This window comes from Salvelinus sp. IW2-2015, linkage group LG4q.1:29, assembly GCF_002910315.2.
Source record: "Salvelinus sp. IW2-2015 linkage group LG4q.1:29, ASM291031v2, whole genome shotgun sequence".
NCBI classification, from domain to species: Eukaryota; Metazoa; Chordata; class Actinopteri; order Salmoniformes; family Salmonidae; genus Salvelinus; species Salvelinus sp. IW2-2015.
Genome location: NC_036842.1, coordinates 55,356,550 through 55,383,368, shown reverse-complemented (window position 1 = coordinate 55,383,368; position 26,819 = coordinate 55,356,550). Strand labels below are relative to the sequence as shown.

At 41.9% G+C, this 26,819-nt stretch overlaps 1 protein-coding gene across 1 annotated transcript in view; it reads left to right on the top strand.

Annotated features, from left to right (window-relative positions):
* The first annotated feature begins 614 nt into the window (after positions 1–614).
* LOC111962176 (receptor-type tyrosine-protein phosphatase zeta-like) overlaps positions 615–26,819 on the top strand; it is a 71,956-nt gene continuing 45,751 nt past the window's right edge. The window contains 1 exon segment of the mRNA XM_070442958.1: positions 615–908. Within this exon segment, the coding sequence (XP_070299059.1) occupies positions 848–908 (61 nt within the window). The 5' untranslated portion in view covers positions 615–847.

Below are 26,819 nucleotides of genomic sequence, written 5' to 3'. Positions count from 1 at the left end.
CTAACGCACGGCAAGCGGTACCGGAGCGCCAAGTCTAGGACCTAAAGGCTCCTTAACAGCTTCTACCCCCAAGCCATAAGACTGCTGAACAATTAATCAAATGGCCACCTGACTATTTACGTTGACCCCCCCCATTTGTTTTGTACACTGCTGCTACTCCTGTTTATTATCTATGCATAGTCACTTCACCACTACCTACATGTACAAATTACCTCAACTTACATCAAATACAATAAAGTGGTGCACTGGGCCTTTACTAGTCCTGTACAGTGATCCCTCGCCACTTCGCGGTTCACTTATTAGCAGACTGATATAGACTTCTGTATGGGATATAGATCTACACCTTGGCAATAAAAAAAATGTTCAGCTTGGTCACTTGCAGAACACCCACCACCAAACTACTATGCTATGCAAATAGCCTAATGGTTTGTGTTAAAAAAAAAACACATATTCATAATAAAGGTACAAAACGACTGTTGCAACTGAGTTACATGGAATTATCACTTTTTGTAATGAATTACTGAAATCAATAAATCAATGAATGCAGGCTATTTCCTTAAAAAAAAGTAATATCAACTCCGTTAAATAGAGCTCGTGCATTATGGTCTGTGGGAGGCGCACGCTTCTCATACACTTCCCCTCCTCTCGCTCACGGTTCATCTCCGAGTAGCATACGAACAGCCTCACCGGAGATACCGAAAAGAAAGGAGTGAGGATAAACGGGGACCGAACAACACAACAACTCCCAGCATGAAACAAATGTGAAACCGTCACGGGACTATCTTTCCCAAGAAGCATATATTATATTTTTTATTGTCTTCATCGAGATTTGTGAGGTTGGTGAAATATGGAAACGGCTGTTTCAAGAGGCTTATTGCTCGCTCAGCTCTTGATCGTCTGTCAATTAGGTAAGAACTTGAATTTAATTTAGTTTTTCTCATTATTAATTATTATTATATTATATCATTATAATTTTCTTAAAGCTTTTTTAATATTTTTTATCACTTGATGGTTACTGTTGTTTCTGTGAAGGTAGCCTACCTGTTTCTCTCCGAGAATGCAATGAGCGTGAAGTTCAGGTTCAAATGAACTCGGTTCGCTTCACTAGCCTACTTTGGACACCTCAATTTTATGTTTCATGGATTATTTTGCTGATTTGATTTATAAATCTGAAGATAATAATCGTCTTTCGGTCTATTTCAATTATCTTCGAATGATTATGCACAAGCGTTGTGCGTCTTTGGAGAAGTAGGCTCTATGTTATTAAACATCATGTTGAAGTGTGGTTATAATGCAATGTAAGACTTGTCATAATCATGCATTACCCCTTTATAATGTCTTATTATCATCTCATAATGAGCCTGACTAAATTTGAAAATACACAACGTATTGTAAGCCTTATTAAAAGACAGTCGTGTGTTTATATATCATTGGTGTTAGCGATATTTGTTGTGCAACCGTAGGACACAGACTATTGTGAGAAGAGCACAGAGGAACATCTAAAGACTATCACTTTGGGGTAGCTACGCAAAGAAAGTTAAACATTCAACATTGTTTCTATGTTGTGTATGAAGGGGCCAAGTGTAAAGAATCCTATCAGAATGTGCATTCCCATTAATCGGGTGTCTCGTATTTATTTGATCTTTTAAATATAACGTTAGTGGAGCTGTGAAGCATGAAAAGGGTGGTTTCGCCACGGTTGTCGAACTATGTTATTAGTAAGTAAAACGCATTTTTTTGGAAAGGGGGGCTAGTAGTGATTGGTCGATAGGTGCTACTGAAATGAATGGTATGGCAGTCTCAAGCTGCCTGAAAACGAGTGCTACTGCTACCCCAGCAAAGCCAAGCAGAGCCATTAACCACCTTTTAGGGCTAATATTTTAGGTTACATTCCACAGCTGTATTTCTCTCCTGACATTCAACTAAGGCTATCCTGAAAAGTTCAAACAGATAGCCTTTGGTTACACTTTATTTGAAGCCTATGGTACTGTAGGTAGCCTATAAATAATGTGCTATTGATGTGTTATAAGTACGTTTAATTGCACATATTTTGATAGTTATCTTGTCATTTTGACCAAATTCAAATAGGTCTATAAATGGGGTTGCTGTTACAGCCACCATTGGTTACAGGACAATACAGGCAAATATTTGAATAAACGGATCATTTACATATCCCCACAGAACTGAGTGAAAGGAGTGTTTTCTTAATTCGCCCAGTTGGTCTTAGCCGTAAAGCATCAATATGGCACACACGTACAGTGCAAAAGTGTCAAGGAGGAGACTGATATGCTTGGTTTAATCTTTTGGGTGAGGCATTAGACAAAGACTTGAAAAAAGCTTGCTAAAGCTAGTTTGCTTAAGAGCTAAAAGCCTTTTGTGACAGGCCTTGTGAACTGGGATATCAAATGTGTTGGTACATGCTGAATGCTTTACCACATGCACCCCACCGCCACCACTCCCCTCCTCTTCTCCCTTCTTTTTGCCCCTTTCAGTAGAGTGCTTTAAATGACGCTTTGATGAAACATGGAGCACAAAGGAAGCGGTCGTTTGTTGGGAAGGCAGCATAGGGATTGATTGCAGAAAAAAGACACAAAGTGAATGAATTCAACGCAGACTCTGCACCATCTGTCTTCCCAATGTGGTGGGCTATAGATGGGGCATTTACACTGGGCATCGTCCACAGTGCCCCTCTCTCTCTCGGATGAGGAAGTCTCTGTGCCTGTTGTTTTGGAGCAGGGTGGTCGTGACTCGTGACAGATGGCAGTCATAGTTTGTCACTCAGTCATTCAGGTGGATGGTTGGTTGGTGTGCTTCCAGATTCCATACCCCTTTGCTCATGCCTCTTGGAAGTCCACCTTAGAGGGGTGTGTCACAAGCTGTTGGTCCAATGCTTAATCCAGTTTCAGATGTGGCCTACTGGTATAATGAGGAAAGTGTGCCAGTTCATAACTTCATGTTGCCCATGCAGCTGTTATCACACTGAGGAACACAATAAACTACACTTGCAGAGTACACAGCTCGATAGTTTAGTTGCATAGAGTGAATATGCGTAATCTGAAATGACTGTGTGTGAGTCAAACATTGTCTACTTTAGTCTGAGTATGGCTGTTGTTAACTGTGCAAAACACTTATTACCAACAGTAATTGAAACTCAGCTTCTCAGCTCCTTTGATGCGAAGACGAAAAGCTTTTTCTCCATGCCACCTCTCCCTTGTTCTTTCTGCCCCCTCTCTACTCGTTCTTCTCATTTCCTCTCCTACCTTCTCCCATTCTTCTTTCTCCTTCTCTCCCTCTTTCTCTGAGGAAGCTGCGGGACACCCTACCCAGAGCAGCTTGGCACACTGGTCCTCTTAGCCATCCAAGCAGGGTTGCTGGTAAAAAGCAGAGCAGATTTACAATCGGCGGCAGGAGGGGTATTTGATGACCAGATTAGTTGGTATTAGGCTCAACGGCATTCACTCCAAGTTTGCACAGGGGCCACACTGAATCCTCTGAGTCGCCCCTCTCTCTCTCCCCGGCCATGGCTGAATAGGACTATGGTTACGTGGTGGTACAGACCAGCCAAGCTTCCATAGCGGAGCCCAGGACACTGGTTCTCCTCCATATCCTCCATCTTCCCAAGGCCTCCCCCGTGAATTATGCTGTCAGAAGAGAGATTTGTTTTGTGTGGGTGGGTGGGGGAGAAGCTGGCAGAGGGCGACGGTTTTCGATGGTGTTCAGCGGTGCGCAGCGACACAGCAAGGGGGGACCATTGTAAGCGTGACGCTAGATCGAGCACCAATTTGTCCCAGAGGCAGTGGTGGCGCTGGAGCAGGAGGCTCTCACGCTGCGAGACTGGAGGGGATGTGTGAGAGCGCAGCGTGTTGCGACCGTCACAGGAGTGTCATGGCAATGCTCCGACGCTCTGGCTCCCAGGCTCCCCCTTCTTGACACCTCAGCGGTGCCCCCAAGCTAGGAGAGCGATGGAGTTGAGGCTTCAACCACACTTGTAATGTCATTAGTTTTGTTCCAGACCTTTTCCCCTTTTCATGCTCACTCTCACTGTCTTTATTTCACACTTTCACATGCATTCTTCCCTTCTCCTTTTTGTCCCATATATTTGTTAAACCTTTTCTCTCCCTCATCATCGTCAATCTGTAATTTTCTCTCTTTTCTAATTTCTCCTCCTCTCATCATTTTAACCTCCCTGTCTCATTCTCCTCTCACTCCCCCAATCTCACCCCCTGTTCGTCCTCTTCTTGTCTCCCTCCCACCATCTCTACCCGCTACCTATTCTCCTTCTCCTCGTTTGTCTCACAAACAACCAGGTTCTGCTGGTGTCTTCCTGGCGTTCTGCCAGCCGGGTCCTCGATGCCCACCACTGGCTGCTTAATGGATGACAGGGCAGATCCGGGTGGCCCGTCTTGCAACTGAAAGAGGGCTTCTCACACCGGGGCCATTGGGGAGAACAAGAGGAGCCCCGTAGAGTGGCTGGTAGAGAGCCATTGATTTCTCCCCCTCTTCTTCTCTTCAGCTGCCTGTTAGTGTGTGGTCTCTTAACTGTCCTGTATATCGATGGCTGTTGTCCTGACACTGAATGCAAATCCCCAAGTGACTAAGATAAAGGCCAGCTAGCTTGTGTGAACAACACTGTTGGTCAAGGTGTATTTTGCTCGGGGGGATTGGGGGTGTATACCCCCTTTTCTTTTTTAGTCTTCTTTTTAGTTCTAATTCTCAATGGGACACAAGTAATGGAATTTGTAAATGTGTTGGGACATGACTGCACATAACACTTCCCAAAAGGCCCATGCTCTTTTCATGTATATTAAATATCAGTAAAGTACAAATTAAATGTAATTGCTTACAGGTGTAACATTTTGCAACAAAATTGAACTTGACATAAAATGCAGTAGGCACTGACAACAATTCAAAATGTGTGTAGCATGACATGCCTGTGTAGTTACGCAAATAACAATAACTGGGACTTTGAACAACTTAAGAATCTTTTGGCAGTGCTAAGCCTAAGGCTGTACGGGCAGATATTTTACTCAAGCCAAGCTTCAAGTTGGTCAAGTTTTTGACTGTATTTCTTTGTAGGCCGTGGCTGCAAATACAGAGTTTTCACCTCTACCTGCCCATTTGGAAATCAAATCAAATGTATTTATAAAGCCCTTTTTACATCAGCAAATGTCACAAAGTGCTTTTACTATCACGTCTGCTCCCGCTCCCCCTCCCCCTCCCTGGCGCTCGAGGGCCAGGCTGAGTGCCAGTCTGCCATTCATTACGCACACCTGTCACCATCATTACGCACAGCTGCACAATATTGGACTCACCTGGACTCCATTACTTTGTTGATTACCCCTTCTATATCTGTCTTCTCTTCAGTTTGTTCCCTGTGTCAGCATTGATGTCGTTATTTTTCCCCTGTCCAGACGCTGTTCCTGTTCTGTTTAATGTCCGTTGTTTATTAAATGTTCACTCCCTGTACTTGCTTCTCGTCTCCAGCGTTGATCCTCACAGAATGCTGACACCACTAAAGGAACCATCAGGGAGTTTTTGGTTTTTGTTTTGGTTGGTGATGTTGGGTCCGGGTGCTGTCGCCGATGGAACTGGGGGTGCCTCAGCTAGCTCGTCGGGCTTCCATTCCATAGCTGGCTCGAGAGATCTTCTTGCCTCGGTTGGCTTGGCAGGCGCCCACCCCACGTCATGCTTCAGCCGGCCCATCAGGCTCCCATGCTTCAGCCGGTTCGTCAGGCTTTCACGCCTCAGCCGGATCGTCAGGGTCCCACGCCTCAGCCGGCTCGCCAGGATCCCACGCCTCAGCCGGTTCTTTGGGCTTCTATGACTCAGTCAGCATGTCCAGCGCCCATGCCTCGGCCGGCCCGTTAGGCTCGCCCAGGTGGGATGCCAGGTGGCGCCCCTAGAAGAGGGGGGTTACTGTCACGCCTGCTACCGCACCCCCTCTCTGGCACTCGAGGGTGCCAGGCTGCCCTTCATTACGCACACCTGTCACCATCATTATACGCAGCTGCGCAATATTGGACTCACCTGGACTCCATTACTTTGTTGATTACCCCCTCTACAGTGGCAAGGAAAAGTATGTGGACCCTTTGGAATTACCTGGACTTCTGCATAAATTGGTCATCAAATTTGATCTGATCTTCATCTAAGTCACAACAATAGACAAACACAGTCTGCTTAAGCTAATACCACACAAAAAAAGTATACGTTTTCATGTAGAGGTCGACCGATTAATCGGCATGACCGATTAATTAGGGCCGATTTCAGGTTTTCATAACAATCGGTAATCGGCATTTTTGGACGCCGATTATGGCCGATCACATTGCAATCCACAAGGAGACTGCGTGGCAGGCTGACCACCTGTTACGCGAGTGCAGCAAGGAGCCAAGGTAAGTTGCTAGCTAGCATTGAACTTATCTTATAAAAAAACAATCAATCTTAACATAATCACTAGTTAACTACATATGGTTGATATTATTACTAGTTTAACTAGCTTGTCCTGCGTTGCATATAATCAATGCGGTGCCTGTTAATTCATCATCGAATCACAGCCTACTTTGCCAAACGGGTGATGATTTAACAAAAGCGCATTTACGAAAAGAAACACCATCGTTGCACCAATGTACCTAACCATTAACATCAATGCCTTTCTTAAAATCAATACACAAGTATATATTTTTAAACCTGCATATTTTTTTATTTATTTTTATTTATTTATATATATATATATTTTTTTTTTTTGTGAGACATAAACAAGGAACTAAGGTCAGGGCGTGACACCTTTATTCATTTTTTTCACCCATCTACCAATAGGTGCCCTTCTTTTTTTTCCTTCTTTTTTAAAAATCTTTTTTACCTTTATTATTATTCCCCGCACCCTACCACCGATCCCCCAATTGGAGTAAACTAATAAACACTTCTGCTTTTACCTTCAATTTATACATCTTATACCCATCTTACAGACACAGTCCACTTTACAATAGTTCTCTCTTATTTGTTCTTAGTCCTTCCTCTATTTCTGTTGTCCATCCAATTTTATTTCCACTAGTAACTGTGCTATTTCACAAAAGCTCCGCACCTATACACATTTCACAGATCCCGTATGCCCTACATTGTTTATCTTGTTATTAGTCCCACCCTTCAGTTCCACTCAACCCCTCCCATCTATCTTCCAACATCATCCATTTCGGATTTTTATTTGCCATATATTTTTCAACTGTGCTGTGATGCTTCACAAAAGACTTGAACCTTCCTATTCTCATAGCTTCTATAGATTGTAAATTAAAAATAAACATTTTTGCTAAAATAATTATTATATTATTGATTGATTGACTATGGCTTTTCAAATCCCCCAGTCATTGCTATCTGTAGCGTTAGTTTTAGGCAAATGTTGCAATTCTTCAGCCATTCCTGGCCTGTGACACAAAACGAGCTACATATGGACAATACCAAAATAAATGACTCTAATGACTCTGCCTCCTCACAACAGAACTGCAGAGCTGGGAAGATTGTATACCCCATAATATAACATTCTATTAGTTGGCAAGAATTTTGTACAGTAATTTAAATTGAAAAATTCGAAGTTTTTGAATCCGGCGTTGTTTTGCGTATCAATTCATAAACCATGTGCCATGGAATGGGTACATCGAAAATCTCTTCCCAACTATTTTTGCAATTTATATGGCACCAGCTGGTCAGTTTTTTGGTCCTTAAATGAAATTGGTATATATTTTTATTTATCACACTTTTCTTACACCATTTATGTTCTTTAATACAGGGCCCGACATACAAGTTCCTTACTTTTTTTCCCCTTCTACTTGCCTTCCCATTTTTGTGGTAATGCTGCAATTAATTGGTTGTAATTTTGGGTAGAGCAGACCATTTTCATATGTCTGTGTTAGCTGCATGTGTGCAATAACTCCACCAGTCCTATTCTATGACATCATTCACAAAAATTTATACCTTTTTTCAAAACACTTTCTTCATACAAGTACCAGTCTTTTTATCAATTCGACTAATTTAATTACACAACTACTTGTTGTCACTATTTGTTCCGTCCTTTCAGGTGGATTAAACTGAAAATCATGACCAAACCATACTTTCTAGCCTTGTTTAAAAAATAAGATATTTTAGGATTATTTCCTTTCAAACAACCGAAAGTGAGCAGGTGGTAATCTGAATAAAGGGGAAAGGCCCTTTCTTGAATATAGGATGTGACATTCGTACAATTTACTAACGAGAACCAGTGGATTTAAGTATAACTTTGTATGACTGATGCCTTAGGAGAGGTCTAATGCTTTAATATTAATAATTTCTGCCCTCCGCAATTCATATTCGTTATATCAAATAGGCCCTCTTTCTTTTCGGCTTGCACAGTTCCAAATAAAATGGTAAATTCTTTTGTTCATATAATTAAAAAGCAGGTCATCGGTGTACGCAAAACCATAAGCAATAGGTAAACTGTGATATGACTAAAGGAGTTACAGTATTTTCTTCTATCCAAATAGACAGGTATTTTCCTTTCCATGGACGCAAAGATCTTATCTAATATCTTTGCAATTCCATATATATAGGTGTATTCGGATGAGATCATTTCCTTGGGATCTTTTTTATACCGAGTATTTCTGCTCCGTGTCCGACCCATTTATTTCGTAAACTACAGCTGGCACATCATAAAATTGCTATTTTTTAGTGATCTCATACTTATATATACATTTATTTATCATAATTTTTTTAATCCAGAGGAGATAGCAAAGGTATCTAGATCCCTATGAGGCCCTGGAGGACGTTGTTAAAAGACAGAATCTCCTGCTCGTACAGATGAACTTATGTTTTTACAGTCACGCGATTTCTCAATCCCTTAATATTAAACGTTTTTGATTAATCCTTAATTATCTAATTAACATTGCTCTCTGTTGCAATATAATAATAGTATGCCGATAGTGGACAACCTTGTTTTACTCCTCTAGCATAGTTTAAAACTTTCTGAAGAGTATCTACATTTATCTTACTCTTGTTACACCTTAGGTTACTATACATAATTAACATATTTATCTGGCCTTGTTGGTTATCAATTCATAAACCATGTGCCATGGAATGGGTACATCGAAAATCTCTTCCCAACTTATTGCAATTTATATGGCACAGCTGTCAGTTTTTTGGTCCTTAAATGAAATTGGTATATATTTTATTTATCACACCTTTCTTTAACCATTTATGTTCTTTAATACAGGCCGACATACAAGTTCCTACTTTTTCCCCTTCTATCTGCTCTGTCATTTTTGTGGTAATGCTGCAATTATTGGTTGTAATTTGGGTAGGAGCAGACATTTCCATATGTCTGTGTAGCTGGCATGTGTGACATAACTCCACCAGTCCTATTTATGACATCATTCACAAAAATTATACCTTTTTTAAACATTTCTTCAATAAATACAGTTTTTTTTTTATCAATTACTATATTTTTTGAATTTAACCACAATATTTGTTGTACTATTTCTTCCGTCCTTTCAGGTGGATTAAACTGAAATTGCAACCAACTTTCTAAGGCTTGTTTAAAAAATAAGGATATTTTGTGAGTTTCCTTTTTCAAACAACCGAAAGTGAGCAGGTTGTAATCTGAATAAAGGGGAAAAGGCCCTTCTTGAATATAGGATGTGACATTCGTACCAAATTTACTAGAGAACCAGTTTGGATTTAAGTATAACTTTTGTATGGACTGATGCCTTTAGTGAGAGGTCTAATGCTTTAATATTTAATAATTTCTGCCCTCCGAATTCATATTCGTTATATAAATAGGCCCTTTTAATTTTATTCTGGCTTGCCGTTCCAAATAAAATGGAATATTTTTTGTTCATATAATTTAAAAAGCAGCGTCACTAGGTGTAGGCAAAACCATAAGCAAATAGGTAAACTGTGATATGACTAAAGAGTTTAATCAGGTGATTTTCCACAAATAGACAGGTATTTTCCTTTCCATGTAGCAAGATCCTATCCTATTTTTGCTAACTTTCTATTAAAATTTATTGGAGTGAGATCATTCTCTTTCTTTTGGGATTTTTATACCGAGTATGTCCACATCTCCGTCAGACCATTTAATTGGTAAACTACATGGCAATATAAAAATGTGTATTTTTAGTGATCCAATACGTAATATGGTACATTTATCATAATTTGGTTTTAATCCAAGAGGATAGCAAAGGTATCTAGATCCTCTATGAGGCCCTGGAGGGACTCTAGTTGTGGTTTTAAAGAAAACATTGAATCATCAGCGTACAATGACACCTTAGTTTTTAAGCCACGGATTTCTAATCCCTTAATATTAATGTTTGATCTAATTTTAACAGCTCTAACATTCGATGGCAATAATAAATAGATATGCCGATAGTGGACAACCTTGTTTTACTCCTCTAGATAGTTTAAAACTTTCTGAGATGTAGCCATTATTTACTATTTTACACGTAGGGTTACTATACATAATTTTAACCCATTTTATAAGAGATTCCCCAAATTGAAATATTCTAGGCATTTATATATAAACTCCAGTCGTACTTTATCCAAAAGCCTTTTCAAAATCAGCTATGAAAACCGCCTGGTGTCTCCGATATTTCATAGTGTTCTATTGTTTCCAGTACTTGCCTTATATTATCTCCAATGTATCGTCCATGTAAAAAACCTGTCTGATTAGGATGAATAATATCTGACAAAACTTTTTTTATTCTATGCGCAAGCATTTTGCTAGGATTTTTGCATCACAACAACTGAAGTGTAAGAGGTCTCCAATTTTTAATTGGACTGGATCTTTATAATATACCACTTGGGTCCTGTTTCAGTAATAACGATATCAGACCTTCTTGTTGCGTGTCTGATAATCTACCATTTATATAGGAGTGGTTAAAACAAGCTAATAATGGTCCTTTGAGTATATCAAAAAAAAGTTTTGTATACTTCCACTGGTATGCCATCCAGCCCTGGAGTTTTCCCATCTTTAAAGGCCCCAATTGCATCAAGCAGTTCCTCCTCTGTATTTGGCCTTCACATGAGTCTTTCTGTACAGAGTGTAATTTTACATTATTAATAGGAAAAAATCCATACAATTAGTTTCAGTTAGTGGAGATGGAGGAGCCTGAAACGAAAAACATATTCTTAAAGTACTTTACTTCCTCTTTCAAAATATATTTTGGTGAATCTGCGTGACTCCATCATTTGTAACAATTTTAAACGTTTTTTTTGGTAGCATTTCTATATTGAAGATTGAAAAATAATTTGGTGCATTTTTCCCCATATCCATCCAGTTCGCTTTATTTTATTAAATATTACACTGGATCTTTCTTGAATAAGTTCCTCCATTTCTTTTGTTTTTTCCTCTAACTTATTCTGTGCCTCTGTGGTACCGTTTTTATTGCTATCTAACTGTACTGTTAGTCCTTCAATTTCCTTTGTTAATATGGACTCTTTTGATCTAAATTGCTTTTGTTTTATAGATGAGTACTGAATTGCATGGCCTCTAAAGGCACACTTAAAAGTGTCCCATACAATAAGGGGATCTGCTGTACCTATGTTATGTCTGAAAAAGTCAGTTATAAAGTCTTCTGTCCTAGTTCTAAACAATTTATCATCTAGTAGACTTTGATTAAATTTCCAATATCCTCGCCCACGTGGAAATTCTGTAAGAGAAATATATATGCCAATTATGTGATGATCCGACCGCATTCTATCCCTATCAACACTTTTTTAACTTTTTGGTGCCAGAGAGAATGGTATAAGAAAGTAGTCAAGACGACTACTGCTTGATTCAGCCTCCGCCATGTATATCTCACTAAATCAGGGTATTTAAGTCTCCATATATCCACTAATTCCAATATATCCATGACATTCATGATTTCCTTAAGTGCCTGAGGGTGATAGTTTGTAGTGTGATTTCCTTTCCGGTCTATAGAGGTATTTAAGACCGTATTAAAATCTCCACTATAATAATAGAGTCTAGTGTTGCTGTAGAGTATAAAATCTATATATATTTTCAAAGAAGCTTGGATCATCATTATTCGGACCGTATAGGTTGACAAGCCATATTTGTTTATTGTCCAATAACATATTTAAAATAATCCATCTACCTGAGGATCTGTTTGGACAATTTGCACATTTGGATCAAAATTATTGTTAATTAAGACCATCACCCCTTTGAATTTCTTTGCCCATGGGAGAATATATTTTGCCCCCCCAGTTCTTTTTCCACAAAACTTCATCTAAAACTGTTGAATGGGTTTCTGTAAACAATAGATATTATAATCCTTCTCTTTAGCCAGGTAAATACTGATCGTCTTTTCTTATTATCTGCTAAGCCATTACAATTGTAACTGGCTATACTTATTTCACCACTTACCATAATGAGACACACCTTTCATTCTTTTAATCAGAATATATTTTTGTAAACGTACTATTAAAAAGTAACATAATGATTGAGTGTCTATATAGTTGTACCATGATATTTGCATTTCTACTAAGTAAACCTCCAATTGGTCCTACTATTCCACGCGCTAAAAGCCTCCTCAACCCGAGTTGGGTTGTCATCCCAATGCCCGGCAGACCACCCTCGACCCCCTGTATCCCATAGCCCTGAACCGACTGGGATCCATCCTTTGAAAAGAGCATACAGTGCCATTTACCGGATTGTAGTAGATCAGTTGCCATATGCATTTCCATTGCCCTCACCTCTTTTTGTATTATATATAGCTGTGGATCATCTCTATTGTCCCTAACATCTTTTACTTCTTCCTTCGCAACAGTCGTGGGATACACACATACACTCACACACACACACACACACACACACACCAACACACACACACACACACACACTCAGCCCTTACCCCCACACAACCATAAGCTCACTTTCTCAACAATTGCACCATCCCAGAGCCCAACTCAAGATGGGTCATGATTTACAAATGTTACTGCAGTTGCAGCTGCATGAGAAGAAGACCGCGCAAAATAATGAGCAAAATTGAGAGATTTATTTACCATTGTCACATCCTAGATAATGGTGGTCAAATGTACACCTTATTCCTGAAACACCCACAATACGGCCACCCGTCATGACCATGTCCCCACGCATCTCCATGCAGTCCGACTTTGATTTTGTGCCGCCAGGGCCACAATAATATACCCCCTCTCGAATGTCCGAGTGTGACCCCCTCCCATGGGTTACTGCAGCTAGTGTTGCCAGCACGCACTGCCTGGGTGGGGGCACCCACCGGAATCCCCACCGGCTAGGTACAAGGTCGTCAAGGTTCTCATTAGCAGCTTTGAGAATTTCCTTGTATATTATGCTCTCCCTTTAGGGGGCTTTGGCTTTGCAGGACCAACCCTGCCAAGCAGGCTCAGAATCTTGAGGGGGCAGTGCTGCTCTTGGTCTCTGACCTCATTTTAGCTGCATACAGACCGCTTACAGCGAGCACATAAAACAGTTAGGGACTTCTCCTTAGTATCTGGGTCATTCAGGTGGGTGTCAAGGGTATAGGGCCATGGACCGTACCATTAAAATAGGATAATAAATAATTAGATATAATTAATTTAAAATAAAAAATAAATGTAGTTCTCCATGATAGGACAATAAATAAATAAGACGTATAATTCATTATAAAAGTATAAAAACCTGCATATTTAGTTCAATAGAAATTCATGTTAGCAGGCAATATTCACTAGGGAAATTGTGTCACTTCTCTTGCGTTCAGTGCAAGCAGAGTCAGGGTATATGCAGCAGTTTGGGCCGCCTGGCTCGTTGCGAACTGTGTGAAGACCATTTCTTCCTAACAAGAACCGTAATTAATTTGCTAGAATTTTACATAATTATGACATAACATTGAAGGTTGTGCAATGTAACAGCAATATTTAGACTTAGGGTTGCCACCCGTTCGATAAAAACCGTAACAGTTCCGTTGTCACGACTTTCGCCGGACTCTCCTTGTTCGAGCGGTGTTCGGCGGTCAACGTCACCGGCCTTCTAGCCATCACCGATCCACTTTTCATTTTCCATTTGTTTTGTCTTTGTTTTCTACACACCTGGTTTCAATTCCCTCATTACATGTTCATTATTTAACCCTCTGGTTTCCCCCATGTTTGTGTGCGTGTTTGTTTTCTTGTGAAGGCTGTATCTGATGGCTGGCATATTGTTGCCGGGTTTTGTTATTATGCCCGTTTATTTTCATGGTATCGGTATTTTGTTTATATAGTATTTTGTTTATACTGGTGTTATCTTGTATTAAATACCTTGTCCACACATCTCAGCTCTCCTGCGCCTGACTCCTTTCACCAGTTACCCACAGCCTTGACATCCGTATTTCACTGAAAGAATAAACATTTTGTTTTCGAAATTATAGTTTCCGGATTTGACCATATTAATGACCGAAGGCTTGTATTTCTGTGTGTTTATTATATTATAATTAAGTCTATGATTTTATATTTGATAGAGCAGTCTGACTGAGCGGTGGTAGGCAGCAGCAGGCTCGTAAGCATTCATTCAAACAGTACTTTCCTGCGTTTGCCAGCAGCTCTTCGCAATGCTTGAAGCACAGCGCTGTCTATGACTTCAAGCCTATCGACTCCCGAGATTAGGCTGGCAATAATAAAGTGCCTATAAGACCATCCAATAGTCAAAGGTATATGAAATACAAATGGTTTAGAGAGAAATAGTCCTATAATTCCTATAATAACCACAACCTAAAACGTCTTAACTGGGAATATTGAAGACTCATGTTAAAAGAAACCACCAGCTTTCATATGTTCTCATGTTCTGGGCAAGGAACTTAAACATTAGCTTTTTTACATGGCACATATTGCACTTTTCCTTTCTTCTCCAACACAGTGTTTTTGCATTATTTAAACCAAATTGAACATGTTTCATTATTTATTTGAGGCTAAATTGATTTTATTTATGTATTATATTAAGTTAAAATAAAAGTGTTAATTCAGTGTTGTTGTGATTGTCATTATTACAAATACAGTTGATGTCAAAAGTTTACATAAACTTAGGTTGGAATCATTAAAACTAGTTTTTCAACCACTCCACAAAATTCTTGTTAACAAACTATAGTTTTGGCAAGTCGGTTAGGACATCTACTTTGTGCATAACACAAGTAATGTTTCCAACTATTGTTTACAGACAGATTATTTCACTTATAATTCACTGTATCACAATTCCAGTGGGTCAGAAGTTTACATAAACTAAGTTGACTGTGCCTTTAAACAGCTTGGAAAATTCCAGAAAATTATGTCATGGCTTTAGAAGCTTCTGATAGGCTAATTGACAACATTTGAGTCAATTGGAGGTGTACCTGTGGATGTATTTCAAGGCCTACCTACAAACTCAGTGCCTCTTTGCTTGAAATCATGGGGAAATCAAAAGAAATCAGCCAAGAAAAAAATTGTAGACCTCCACAAGTCTGGTTCATCCTTGGGAGCAATTTCCAAACGCCTGAAGGTACCACGTTCATCTGTACAAACAATAGTATGCAAGTATAAACACATTGGGACCACGCAGCTATCATACCGCTCAGGAAGGAGACGCGTTCTGTCTCCGAGAGATGAACGTACTTTGGTGCGAAAAGTGCAAATCATTCCCAGAACAACAGCAAAGGACCTTGTGAAGATGCTGGAGGAAACGGGTACAAAAGTATCTATATCCACAGTAAATCGAGTCCTATATCGACATAACCTGAAAGGCCGCTCAGCAAGGAAGAAGCCACTGCTCCAAAACCGCCATAAAAATACCAGACTACGGTTTGCAACTGCACATGTAGACAAAGATCATACTTTTAGAGATATGTCCTCTGGTCTGATGAAACAAGAACAGAACTGTTTGGCCATAATGATCATTGTTATGTTTGGAGGGAAAAGGAGGAGGCTTGCAAGTCGAAGATCACCATCCCAACCGTGAAGCACGGGCGTGGCAGCATCGTGTTGTGGGGGTGCTTTGCTGCAGGAGGGACTGGTGTACTTCACAAAATAGATGGCATCATGAGACAGGAAAATGATGTGGATATTTTGAAGCAACATCTCAAGACATCAGTCAGGAAGTTAAAGCTTGGTCGCAAATGGGTCTTCCAAATGGACAATGACCCCAAGCATACTTCCAAAGTTGTGGCAAAATGGCTTAAGGACAACAAAGTCAAGGTATTGGAGTGGCCATCACAAAGCCCTGACCTCAATCCAATAGAAAATGTGTGGTCAGAACTGAGAAAGCGTGTGCGAGCAAGGAAGCCTACAAACCTGACTCAGTTACACCAGCTCTGTCAGGAGGAATGGGCCAAAATTCACCCAACCTATTGCGGGAAGCTTGTGGAAGGCTACTCGAAATGTTTGACCCAAGTTAATCAATTTACAGGCAATGCTACCGAATACTAATTGAGTGTATGTAAACTTCTGACCCACTGGGAATGTGGTGAAAGAAATAAAAGCTGAAATAAATCATTCTCTCTACTATTATTCTGACATTTCACATTTTTTAAATGAAGTGGTGATCTTAACTGACCTAGGACAGTGAATTTTTACTAGGATTAAATGTCATTGTGAAAAACTGAGTTTGAATGTATTTGGCTAAGGTGTATGTAAACTTCCGACTTCAACTGTATCCTATTCTGTACCCCACCATGATTCCCAAATGTCCTGATTGGCAGACTAGCCAGGTCTTTGGTGGAGGGTGGCAGCTGGTCCCAGCTGGTGGTGGACACATGGCAGCGGGTGGCCAATACTAATGCTCCCGTCAGGGGTCCGGAACCATGTCCGGGTACATCTGGAGAGGCCAATCTGTGTTGCTGCCTCGTATCGAAGGAGGTTAATGACAGACATGTCATGCCCATTGAAGTAGAATTTTCATCCTCTGTGACAGAAATGTATTGGTGATGAATGATACCACTCAAAAGTAGGTCATCAGTGGAACCTCAGAAAGCTTACTAATAAATCACACCAGAAAAGAAGAGACTATCAGAGACAAAAAGTTGGTTGTCTGCACTAGAGGTCTTCACAGATCCACCTGTACCCGAATGCCTGAGACCCGATCCGGGACCCGAGTGGGTACTTTCACCAGTCTGGGTCAGATCTGATATGATTGTCACTGGTTTCGGGTATGTGTAATTATAAATGACTAGTCCGGAAGGACCCGTACTGATCCGAGATACATTTTTTGAATTTATGCTGCTGCTCTTGCTTTTCACGACCGTTGCGCGTGGCAAGTGTAGCGTGTTGTTGTTGTTGGCCAATCATAAGTCATCAAAGCGGCAATAGGCTACTGTCATAAAGCCTCTGTGCAAAAGTTAGGAGATATTTAATCAATGGAAGATGGAATTAAAATGACGGAATTAAAAGTTACAGGAGAAGGATAGGCTACAACGACTAAGAGCCAACAGGTAGGCTGCTACTTCATATTCTGAATAGAGTTGTTGTAACTGTATTTGTAACTGTAGGCAGTGCTTGACTTGGGCAGGAGCTTGTCGGAGCTGAGTACTGGCACCTCAAATGTTCTACTGCTTGAGCTCCTGTTCCTCTTTAGCTCAAAAGTATTGTGGAGCTCCTGCATCTAAATATAAACAGTACCAGCACCCAAAATGAGTACCGGCACCTATTTCAGTCCTGACTGTGGATGGTCAAGGGACAGCCACAGTGGATTAATCTACATGAAAAGCAATTAGTGCGTAGACTAACCCCTAAGCCATGCTTAGTGGTTCCTACTGAGCTCCTTCAGGTTGGTGGGTTATAATATTGTGTCATCTTCTTTATGTGACCCCGCTAACAATGAAAAATGTGGGAGGACTTTTGTTCCTTAGAGATGTTCCAATACAAGAATCCTTGAGCTTTATGACTTAAAAATAAAATGCTACTTGCTCATAAAGACGGATGTTGCACGAAGACTAAAGGATCACTCACTACTGAGAAATATGGTTGTGTTGGAGGCCAGAGAAAGTGTTCAGAGAGATTAAAGGGAATGAGTTGGCCCAGAGCTTGGAGCAAGCAGCATGTTGTAGCCCTGCGATATCCTCTCTGGTCTGTTGGTCATCTGTGTCCGTCCATGTTTCTACCATCAGGGTACAAGGAGAAAAGGTGTTTCTGGGAAGTAGAGCACAGTCACGCTCGGATGAGGCTGACTGCGTCCGGCTGTGCAACCTCTTGTGTCCAGCATGTTCAGGGGAAGGCAGGGAACTCAATGGGAGTGCTGTAATTTCCCTTCAAAGCCTTTGTGTCAGTTGTCAGTATCTTCCATTGTCACTGATTACAATAACAATACTCAAAGGAGGAGACATTCATTGCTCTTAGTGAGAGCATTTATTTGAACTTCTATTTCTGGTATTTCTTTGAGAGCATTTATATTGTCATAATTGCGTCATAGTTTTAGCAATCACAATTCATCCTATGATCAGGTGCTTCCTTGAACTTACCCATAAAATATTTTTCTCCTTCCCTCCCATAAAGAAATCCAATCAGCTTATCAGAAATACCATGAAAGCAAGCAGCGGAGTCCTCCTACAACCATTCACACCCCCTCCAAGCCACCCACACCCCCGGGACAATGTGAAGAAAATGTTGGCAGAAAATGCACCCATCCGGCTCAGATATGGTTTAGTTGCTCTTCTATTTCTGTTTTTGGTCAGGCTCCATGTGACCAATTAGATTAGATCAATGTCTAGACGAGCCCATGCCAAAATAGCCTCACCAGGCTCCATGATCAAAACGAATCCTTTATGCATTTGGAAACCTGGTTAAAACGACTTGCCACAGTTGCCGAAAGCATCTCTTCTGTGGAATAGGACAGCCTCATCAACTTTTTATCTCTGCCATTGGTCCCGGTGGAATTGGGAAGACAGTTTCTGTCTTGTCAACTGCATTTTATAGAGGCACGTGCGTGCGTGCGTGCGTGCGTGCGTGCGTGCGTGCGTGCGTGCGTGCGTGCGTGCATGCATGCATGTGTTTATGTGTGTTGGTGAAGCATATTTAATTTCATTGAACATCAGTAACGTCCCCCCCTCACTAATTTACTTAGCTGTATGCTTAGCTTTCAACTCCTATTTAAGTCTTCGTCACAGGCATGTTACTTGGTGAATAATGACAGGGGTCCAGTCTTCTATCTTCTGCTATTCCGATCCGTGAGGACAGAGATAGTACCTGATTGATGACTGGATTCAGGATAGAATGGTTATGTAAGGGCTGGCATCTATCCTGCATTTCATCAAACACACACACACACACACAGACAGAGACTTGATCTCCCAAGCCAGACAACTGAGACTATCATGTTCAGCACTCGCCTCGTATTGTGATACCATCAATGAATGGGACAGTGTAAATAATCAAGAAGACTGTGTAACCGCCCTCTGTGCCTCCTAACAAGCACGATCTCGATCTTTTTCATAAGAATGATGACAAATTAGCCTAGAAGCTGTCGTTACTCATGTTCCCTTCATTTTTATTGACGTGACAGACATCTAATCAAGTTGACCGGACAGGAACATGAAAGCTGGTAGCTCTAATTGGTGAGAGCTTTAAGGTGAGGGGACAGGAAACAATCAGAGAACGGTGGGTGTGAATACTTTCATTATTGGCAGAGTACCATATGGAGACCGAATGCACACCGTTCTTACTGAAGGAGCAATTTGCCAAATACACTGATGTCATGTAGCCATAGCAAATACATTTTCAAATGCTTTCAAATGGCTCTTTGCCCATAAATTACAGCCTGTATATAATCCTTAATGGTCTTTTCTGTAGACGCTCCCACACTTCAATGTATGCTATTGCGTTTTACCCAAAGTTTATTTTTTATTTTTTATAAATAAGTCCTCTGAGATCATTATGATGGAACTCTCCCCTTTTGATTCCAGTAAATCGCTCTCTTTTCCTCCAAACAAGCTGGGCTAAGTGGTATCTTGTTTAAAACATTCGCTGTCCCGCTCTAGAGACGTTAGAGACGTTTGGGCGAGGAACTAATGTCAAAGCGGGAGAAAAAGAAAGAGACTTTCAGGAAGACTGTCTGAACGACCCAACACAATCATTTTTCTCACACCACCCAGAGAGTGATCGAGACAGAGGTGATAGAGAGACAGAGATGCAGATTGCAAGATCGTGATTTCGCTGTGGTGTGAAATGATAACAGTACATCCTAACCAAGACAGGCAGTGAGAGGAAACAGGCTGAATCTGTGGCCATGGCAATGTGTGGGAGACCGGGGGAAGTCACTGTGCCTGTAGGTCATAATGAGGTCCACTTGTTTTCCAGGGAGTTGTGCCCCACGTATCCTGCATGCTGATTTGCTCTGGCCAGATGACCTTAAGAGCTAGATCAGCTGCTCAGAACATGGCTGGCTACTGGAACAGGCCTTCCTTATCCTATTGCAGTTCAGTTCTACAGGGGAACATTAGGATGACACATTAGAAACGCTGGATAAACAAACATCCCTGCACTGTGTGTTTGGCCCGAGGGAGGATAACGATGGAAACCTTAAACGGCTGGAGCCATTAGACAGAGTCCACAATCAGACAGACTCTCTGGATGGGCCTTATGTACAGGAAGGAGCGTACGCGTGCACGGACGCTCGCACTAGTGCACGCACACACAGAGATACTATATTTCTTTCCCTCATCTGTTCTTTATCACATGCACACATACTCCTAATTGTACGCATGTATAGTGATGGGGAAATTATTGGTAAAGGTACGTATTGGGATATTATTCTTGACAATATATCGTATCATTTTGACAATATCGCAACGTTATTTTTGCGCTAGTTGGCTGTACCTGCTCCAAAACGCCAGTATTTTTTTAATAGGGAGACAATTTGTTTTCCGCACTTTTATTTCCATGACTGATCCAAACTGGTTTTCTCCTGGGTCTCTCGTATCCTTCTGCAGCAGACATATGGTGAGCAATATGTTTGGAACATCGAATCGCAATAAAATCACAGTATCGAATCGCAGTACATCTAGAATCGTGAGAATCGCAATACGTATCGTATCACCACCTGACTATCGTGATAATATTGTATCGTGACGTCCCTGACAATTCCCAGCCCTACGCACTTAGCACACATACACACATGCAAGGTGGCGCGCAGCGCGCACACACACACACACACACACACACACACACACACACACACACACACACACACACACACTTTGGGCCACTCAGTCTCATCACCCCAGTACAGGGGACCTGGTGTTTGAGAATACAGGCCGGAGAGATCAGAATGCAACGAAAAGTGTGACCACACACTTACACTCCAACTCATTTCACACTCCTCCCGTCGGGCACACACTGTGGCACGTCGTCATGCCACCCGGGCATCGACAGACACTCTCCAGAGTCACTTAAACAAGGCACAATGAGAGTGTGCCAGACCCAGCAGGATGCCTGTCATACAGCCTGTTCCCACATGGTCCCACAATGCCAATTGACCCATCTCACAGTGACATGAGCTTTTACTCTACAGAATGTGGAATCATTCTAGAATCTTCCACAGTCTGGACAAGAGCCCGCACTGTACAGCCATGTGTACACAAGGATCAAATCAGTTCAATCCACAATTAAACCAGGATCCTCCAACTCCAGTCCTGGAGAAATACTGGGTGTGTGCATGCTTTTCCCCCAGCCCATTACTAACACAGTAATCAAATAATCAACTGTTCAGGGCCTTCGGTCTGTTGTGTTTTACTGAGGGGCTGGAATGAAAGCCTGGACTTTCTCTCCAGGACCAGGATTGGAGAACCCTGATTTTAGACAGAAACCTTTTCTCTGCGTAGTCACTAAAGCTGCATGATGTGCTTGGACACTATAAACTACAGCCTCCTATAAACTACAGACTCCTCTCACAGGTAGGATCTTCGAGATCAGTGTGTGGGCAGTAGGTCTAGTTATGTAAATAATGATACTGCATAAACATTGCTAAGGCAGGTTTGATTTAACCCGGCCCGTAGTCAAATATTATCTTTTGAGTTACAGATGTTTATCATCAACTCAGTCCTGATGTGCCGGCAAATGGTTTATTTGAAGTATTCAACATCCAACAAGGAAGTTTAAACTATTCTATTACAGCTCCCTTTGTTGGTTTGAACCAGTGTCCATGTACTTCTTCCTTGTGTGCAAATTCCATGTGTTAAGTGATGTTTTTGTGTCCTTGTGTGGAGCCATGGCCGGATTACCGACCAGGCGCTTTGGTCAGGTACTGACCAATAAAAAATAAAAACGATGATGGCCCTCAGGATAATTGATGATGCATTTAGTGTTATTGCCACCTCCGCTGTTGAAGCGTGTGAGCCAATGACGTGGACATCGATTAAGGCAGCCCCCCCCCCCTTCCGCACTTCACTGATTCAGAGGGGTGGGGTTAAATGCGGAATACATATTTTGGTTGAATGCATTCAGTTGTGCTACTGAATTGGTATCCCCTTCCCCTAATGCTCCAGCTGTGCTGCCATATTATCAGATTAGAGAGCAGACAGCCCTGGGCTAATGTGTGGCATGTTGCAGATCTCAGATCAGCAGCTGGACTCACACCACACGAAACACACACATATATATATATATATACACCATCAAACAGGAATCCCCAAAGACCATCAGTCATGCTTTCCCACCCAAGCAAAATTATGCATTGTAGAACTTGCTAGTTTATATGTGTATGGTAATCCCTATTGAATAAATGACAGGCTGCCTTTGTGTGATTGGTGGCATCACTCCATGGAGGATTTGCACCTCTACCCTACTGTCTCGACGCAACCTGGGAACTGAGATATGACATTGGCTATTGTCAATGAAATGATTGGCACAGGTTCTTTGTGAATGCAGAGTGTGTGAGTGGGTGTAGTAATAGAAGCCGGTTGTCTGTTTACCCGTGACCACTTTGACAACTTCCTTTGCCTGTCTGTTGGTTTATAACGGAAGACAGCCACACTTAGCATGACACGTCTTTATATCAAACAGGGTCTTCTGCTGTAACTTTCTCAGTGAGCTCTGGAGAGGAACTAAACATTTGTTGGGGTTCAAGAGGTCCCCATTGCCATGGGCTGCCTTACTCAACCTTTCTGGCTAAGGTAGAATTCTGTGCTCCTGCTCTGTGGGCTAGCCAGTGTCTCCCAGGGTCTGGTTAATCCTCTTATTTACCATGCAGCAGCATGATGGATGCTTCACAGACCCACAGCCTTCTATAGGCTACATACACACACAAGGCTGGCTGGCCACTCTCTGTTGGAGAAACACACAGATGTGGTCGTGGCCTATCTTTCTCTCTCCCTCTCTCTTTACTCTCTCGCTCTCTTTTTCTCTCTCTCTCTCTTTAATCTCTCTTTACTCTCTCGCTCTCTTTTTCTCTCTCTTTACTGGCTCTCTCTCTCTTTCCTATCTCGCTCTCTTTTTCTCTCTCTCTCCCTCTCTCTTTACTCTCTCCCTCTCTTTTTCTCTCTCTCTCTCCCTCTCTCTTTACTCTCTCGCTCTCTTTTTTTCCCTCTCTCTTTACTCTCTTGCTCTCTTTCTCTCTCTCTCTCTTTACTCTCTCTCGCTCTCTGTGTCTCTCCTCTCTAAATAGTAAGCTCAGGATTACTCATACTGAGGCGAAGTCTTACACTAAAGTATCTCTCCTCACTGGACAAGCATTTTGGGGGAACTATTCAGTCCCTCTCTTGAGTTGCAGGACTTCATAACTCCCGTCCTCGACGTTGAGCGTCAGTCAGGATTCAGATTCAATTATCACTGAAAGGATATTGTAACGGGAAAAGGTGTGATAAAAACTCTTCAGAAAATGACTCTTAAAGTAGGAGATTATCGTTTTGTTCAGTTGACTACAGTATTATCGTTCAGAGAAATGCACAATGAATCTGTCCGCCCCATCGTTACTATTAGTTTTACCTCCTCCACCATTCACCCTGACTGTCTGTGTGTGTTTTAAACCTTCTTCATTAATTTATGAGCACTGTAAAGTGAGACCGCATATTCTTTCCACCATTGTTTCACACACTATATGGCTGAGTCATCAAACCCACCAGCACCACTTGATTTACTACCAACTGGCATTTTACATTCTGATGAGGATAATGAGGTAGTAGAGTTTTATAGCAGGAGTTCAACAAAGCTTTCGACAGTCAATGTTTTTTAGGGATTTACATTCGTTCTTTACCAACATTATTCCCTCGAATAAAACAAGCAATTAACAAGGCAACAGTAAACATGTCGCCCCCCATGAATGATGCAGCGCCCCCCCCCCCCCTTGTGCCAATTGAGATACTGCTTGTGACTAACACATTTCAGTTAATTACTATAGTTCCCGCCTTAGGCCAATCAGTGGAGTTTTGTAAAAGCCTGATCTCTATGGCTAGACGCATCGTTCACCCAAGTTTCTGGAAAATCGTCCCAGTGCTGAGATATCGCATGTGACGAACATTTGAACGGACAGAGACAGATCCACAGTCCACTCCCCGATTTCATCGTGGGGGGGAAATCAAATGTGATGGTTGCCCTTTTTAAATAGAATGTTTTCCAATGGCCTTTTCCAATGGCCTTCGTGCTGTACATACTGTATGTGCATGAATATTTCAGTTCTACCGTGGTTACGCTTGTTTTTGCAGATGTGCTCTTTATAGTCTCACGCCACAACGGCAGACGGACTTCTCTCCTGTGTCCTCCTCTGTCACATGAACACGGTGCGCTGTAACTGAATCTATGGGCTGTTTGATCTGTGCATGTACAAGCGATGTGCCATGCAGACTGGTTTTTGTTTGTCCAAACTCCATTCAGACAACGTTACAACAGGAAATTGAAACCTGGTGTCAGGACGTAGGCTATGAGGCTAACCCCTTTGGTGAAATAAAAACCTCTGTTGATTGAGTGAAACCGAAACGGGAGGGAGGCGGGGGGGGTGGCATTAAGACAGGGGCAGGCAATCAAGGAGACAACTCGACAAGACAATGGGACAAGAAGTACCTGTCTGGGAGTGTAGCTCTCAGTTACTTGGGACGACCTCTTGAGATGGTAGCACTGTACAAGCCGTGTAAAACAAATGTGCACTCTCAAAAGGCCTTTTTAGATCCTTGGATAGTTTCACACAATCCAATTTTGAAAGATACTCAATGTCTGTCGAGACAATTGTAGTTTTCAATTCGTAACCGCCACAAATGGAGGCACTGGGCCACAATGAGTTAAGCAGCCCAGATTGTAATTTAAGGAAAGATTTTTGTTCCCTTTCAGTCACAGGTGCACCACTGATCCTTAAAGAGGAAAGGTAATGCCATTCGTCATGGCCATGGGCGATCACCAGACAAAGCAAGACGAGTCCATGTTGTAATCCTCTGTTGATGCTAAATAGGGATATGCATGGTGCCCTTGACCTCACACACATACACATGCAAACACAGCACATACACAAGTGCACATGTACAACACACACAACCACTATGTGTCAAGCAGACATGCATGCACGCACGCACGCACGCACACACACACACACACACACACACACACCACACACACACACACACACACACACACACACACACACACACACACACACACACACACACACACACACACACACACACAACACACACACACACACACACACACACACACACACACACACACACACACACACACACACACACACACACACACACCACACAGTGTATATAATCAAGCCTATTGAATGAACCGGTGCTGGAAATGGCAAGGTGTTTCATGTCAAAGCCATTGTTTACACTCTATAGACAGAAACTGGCATGTGAGTGACTGCTGTACTGGTGAAATAGAGAAGTTAGGTCTCTAGACAACTGGATAAGATGAGAGAGAGAGAGAGAGAGAGAGAGAGAGAGAGAGGGAGAGAGAGAGAGAAATGTACACAGGAAGAGATGGACAGAGAGGAAAAGACTGAGTCTGAGAGAGATAGATGCAGATACTGATCAAGTGGGAAGAAGAAGTATGTCGCTTCGAGAGAGATTGAGATGGATGGAGAGAGAGAGAGAAGAGAGACAGTTTGAACAAGAGGGAGAGGAATGAGCTCTGAGAGAGAGAGAGAGAGAGAGAGAGACAGATGGCCATAAGGAGTTCAGTAGCCAGGGCTGTTCAATGTCGGTCCTGGAGGGCCGAAACACTACTGGTTTTCATCTTCTCCTATTAAGGGACTAATTCAGAGCTGCAAAACCAGGTGATTGCAATTAACTAACAGTTAGAAACAAAAAACAGTCGTTTTTCGACCCACCAGGACCAGAATTGAACAGCCCTGCTGTAGACCCTACTTAATGTATGTCCAACACATTTCAGGGAGGAAAAGGAACATGGCAGAGATATAAATAAAAGTAATTTGCGAAACAGAGGAAAGGAGGATGAGCGGTAAGAGAGCTACAGTTGTCTCCTACATGAATTAGCCAATTAGCATCACAGAAGTATGAGTAGAAAACATCATTGCCGGCTACCATTCCTTTCTGTATGGTCTCAGTATGGTACATCAGAAGGTCAGGCAAGGGAGATAGGGACACTGAGGATGTATCTCAATAATCATTAAAGGTTTCCTCTCTTTGTACCCTTCCCTCATCTGCACTGAACAGAAAGAATAGGACGCCAAATACTCTTGTAGGCAATCATATCTCTCGGATTAGCGAGGGAGAGGAGAGGAGGATAGGAAGCCCTTGTAGAGATGTCCCTGTGTTGGAAAGAGACGCGTTGGTTGAAGGCCAAAGAAGACAAAGTGTTGTGTGTGAGTGAACTTCCAACCCCTGACCTTTTAACGAGAGGTCATGACCCTTGGCTGACCCCAGTGTTAGACGGGCACAGACCAGTGTAGTCCAACAATG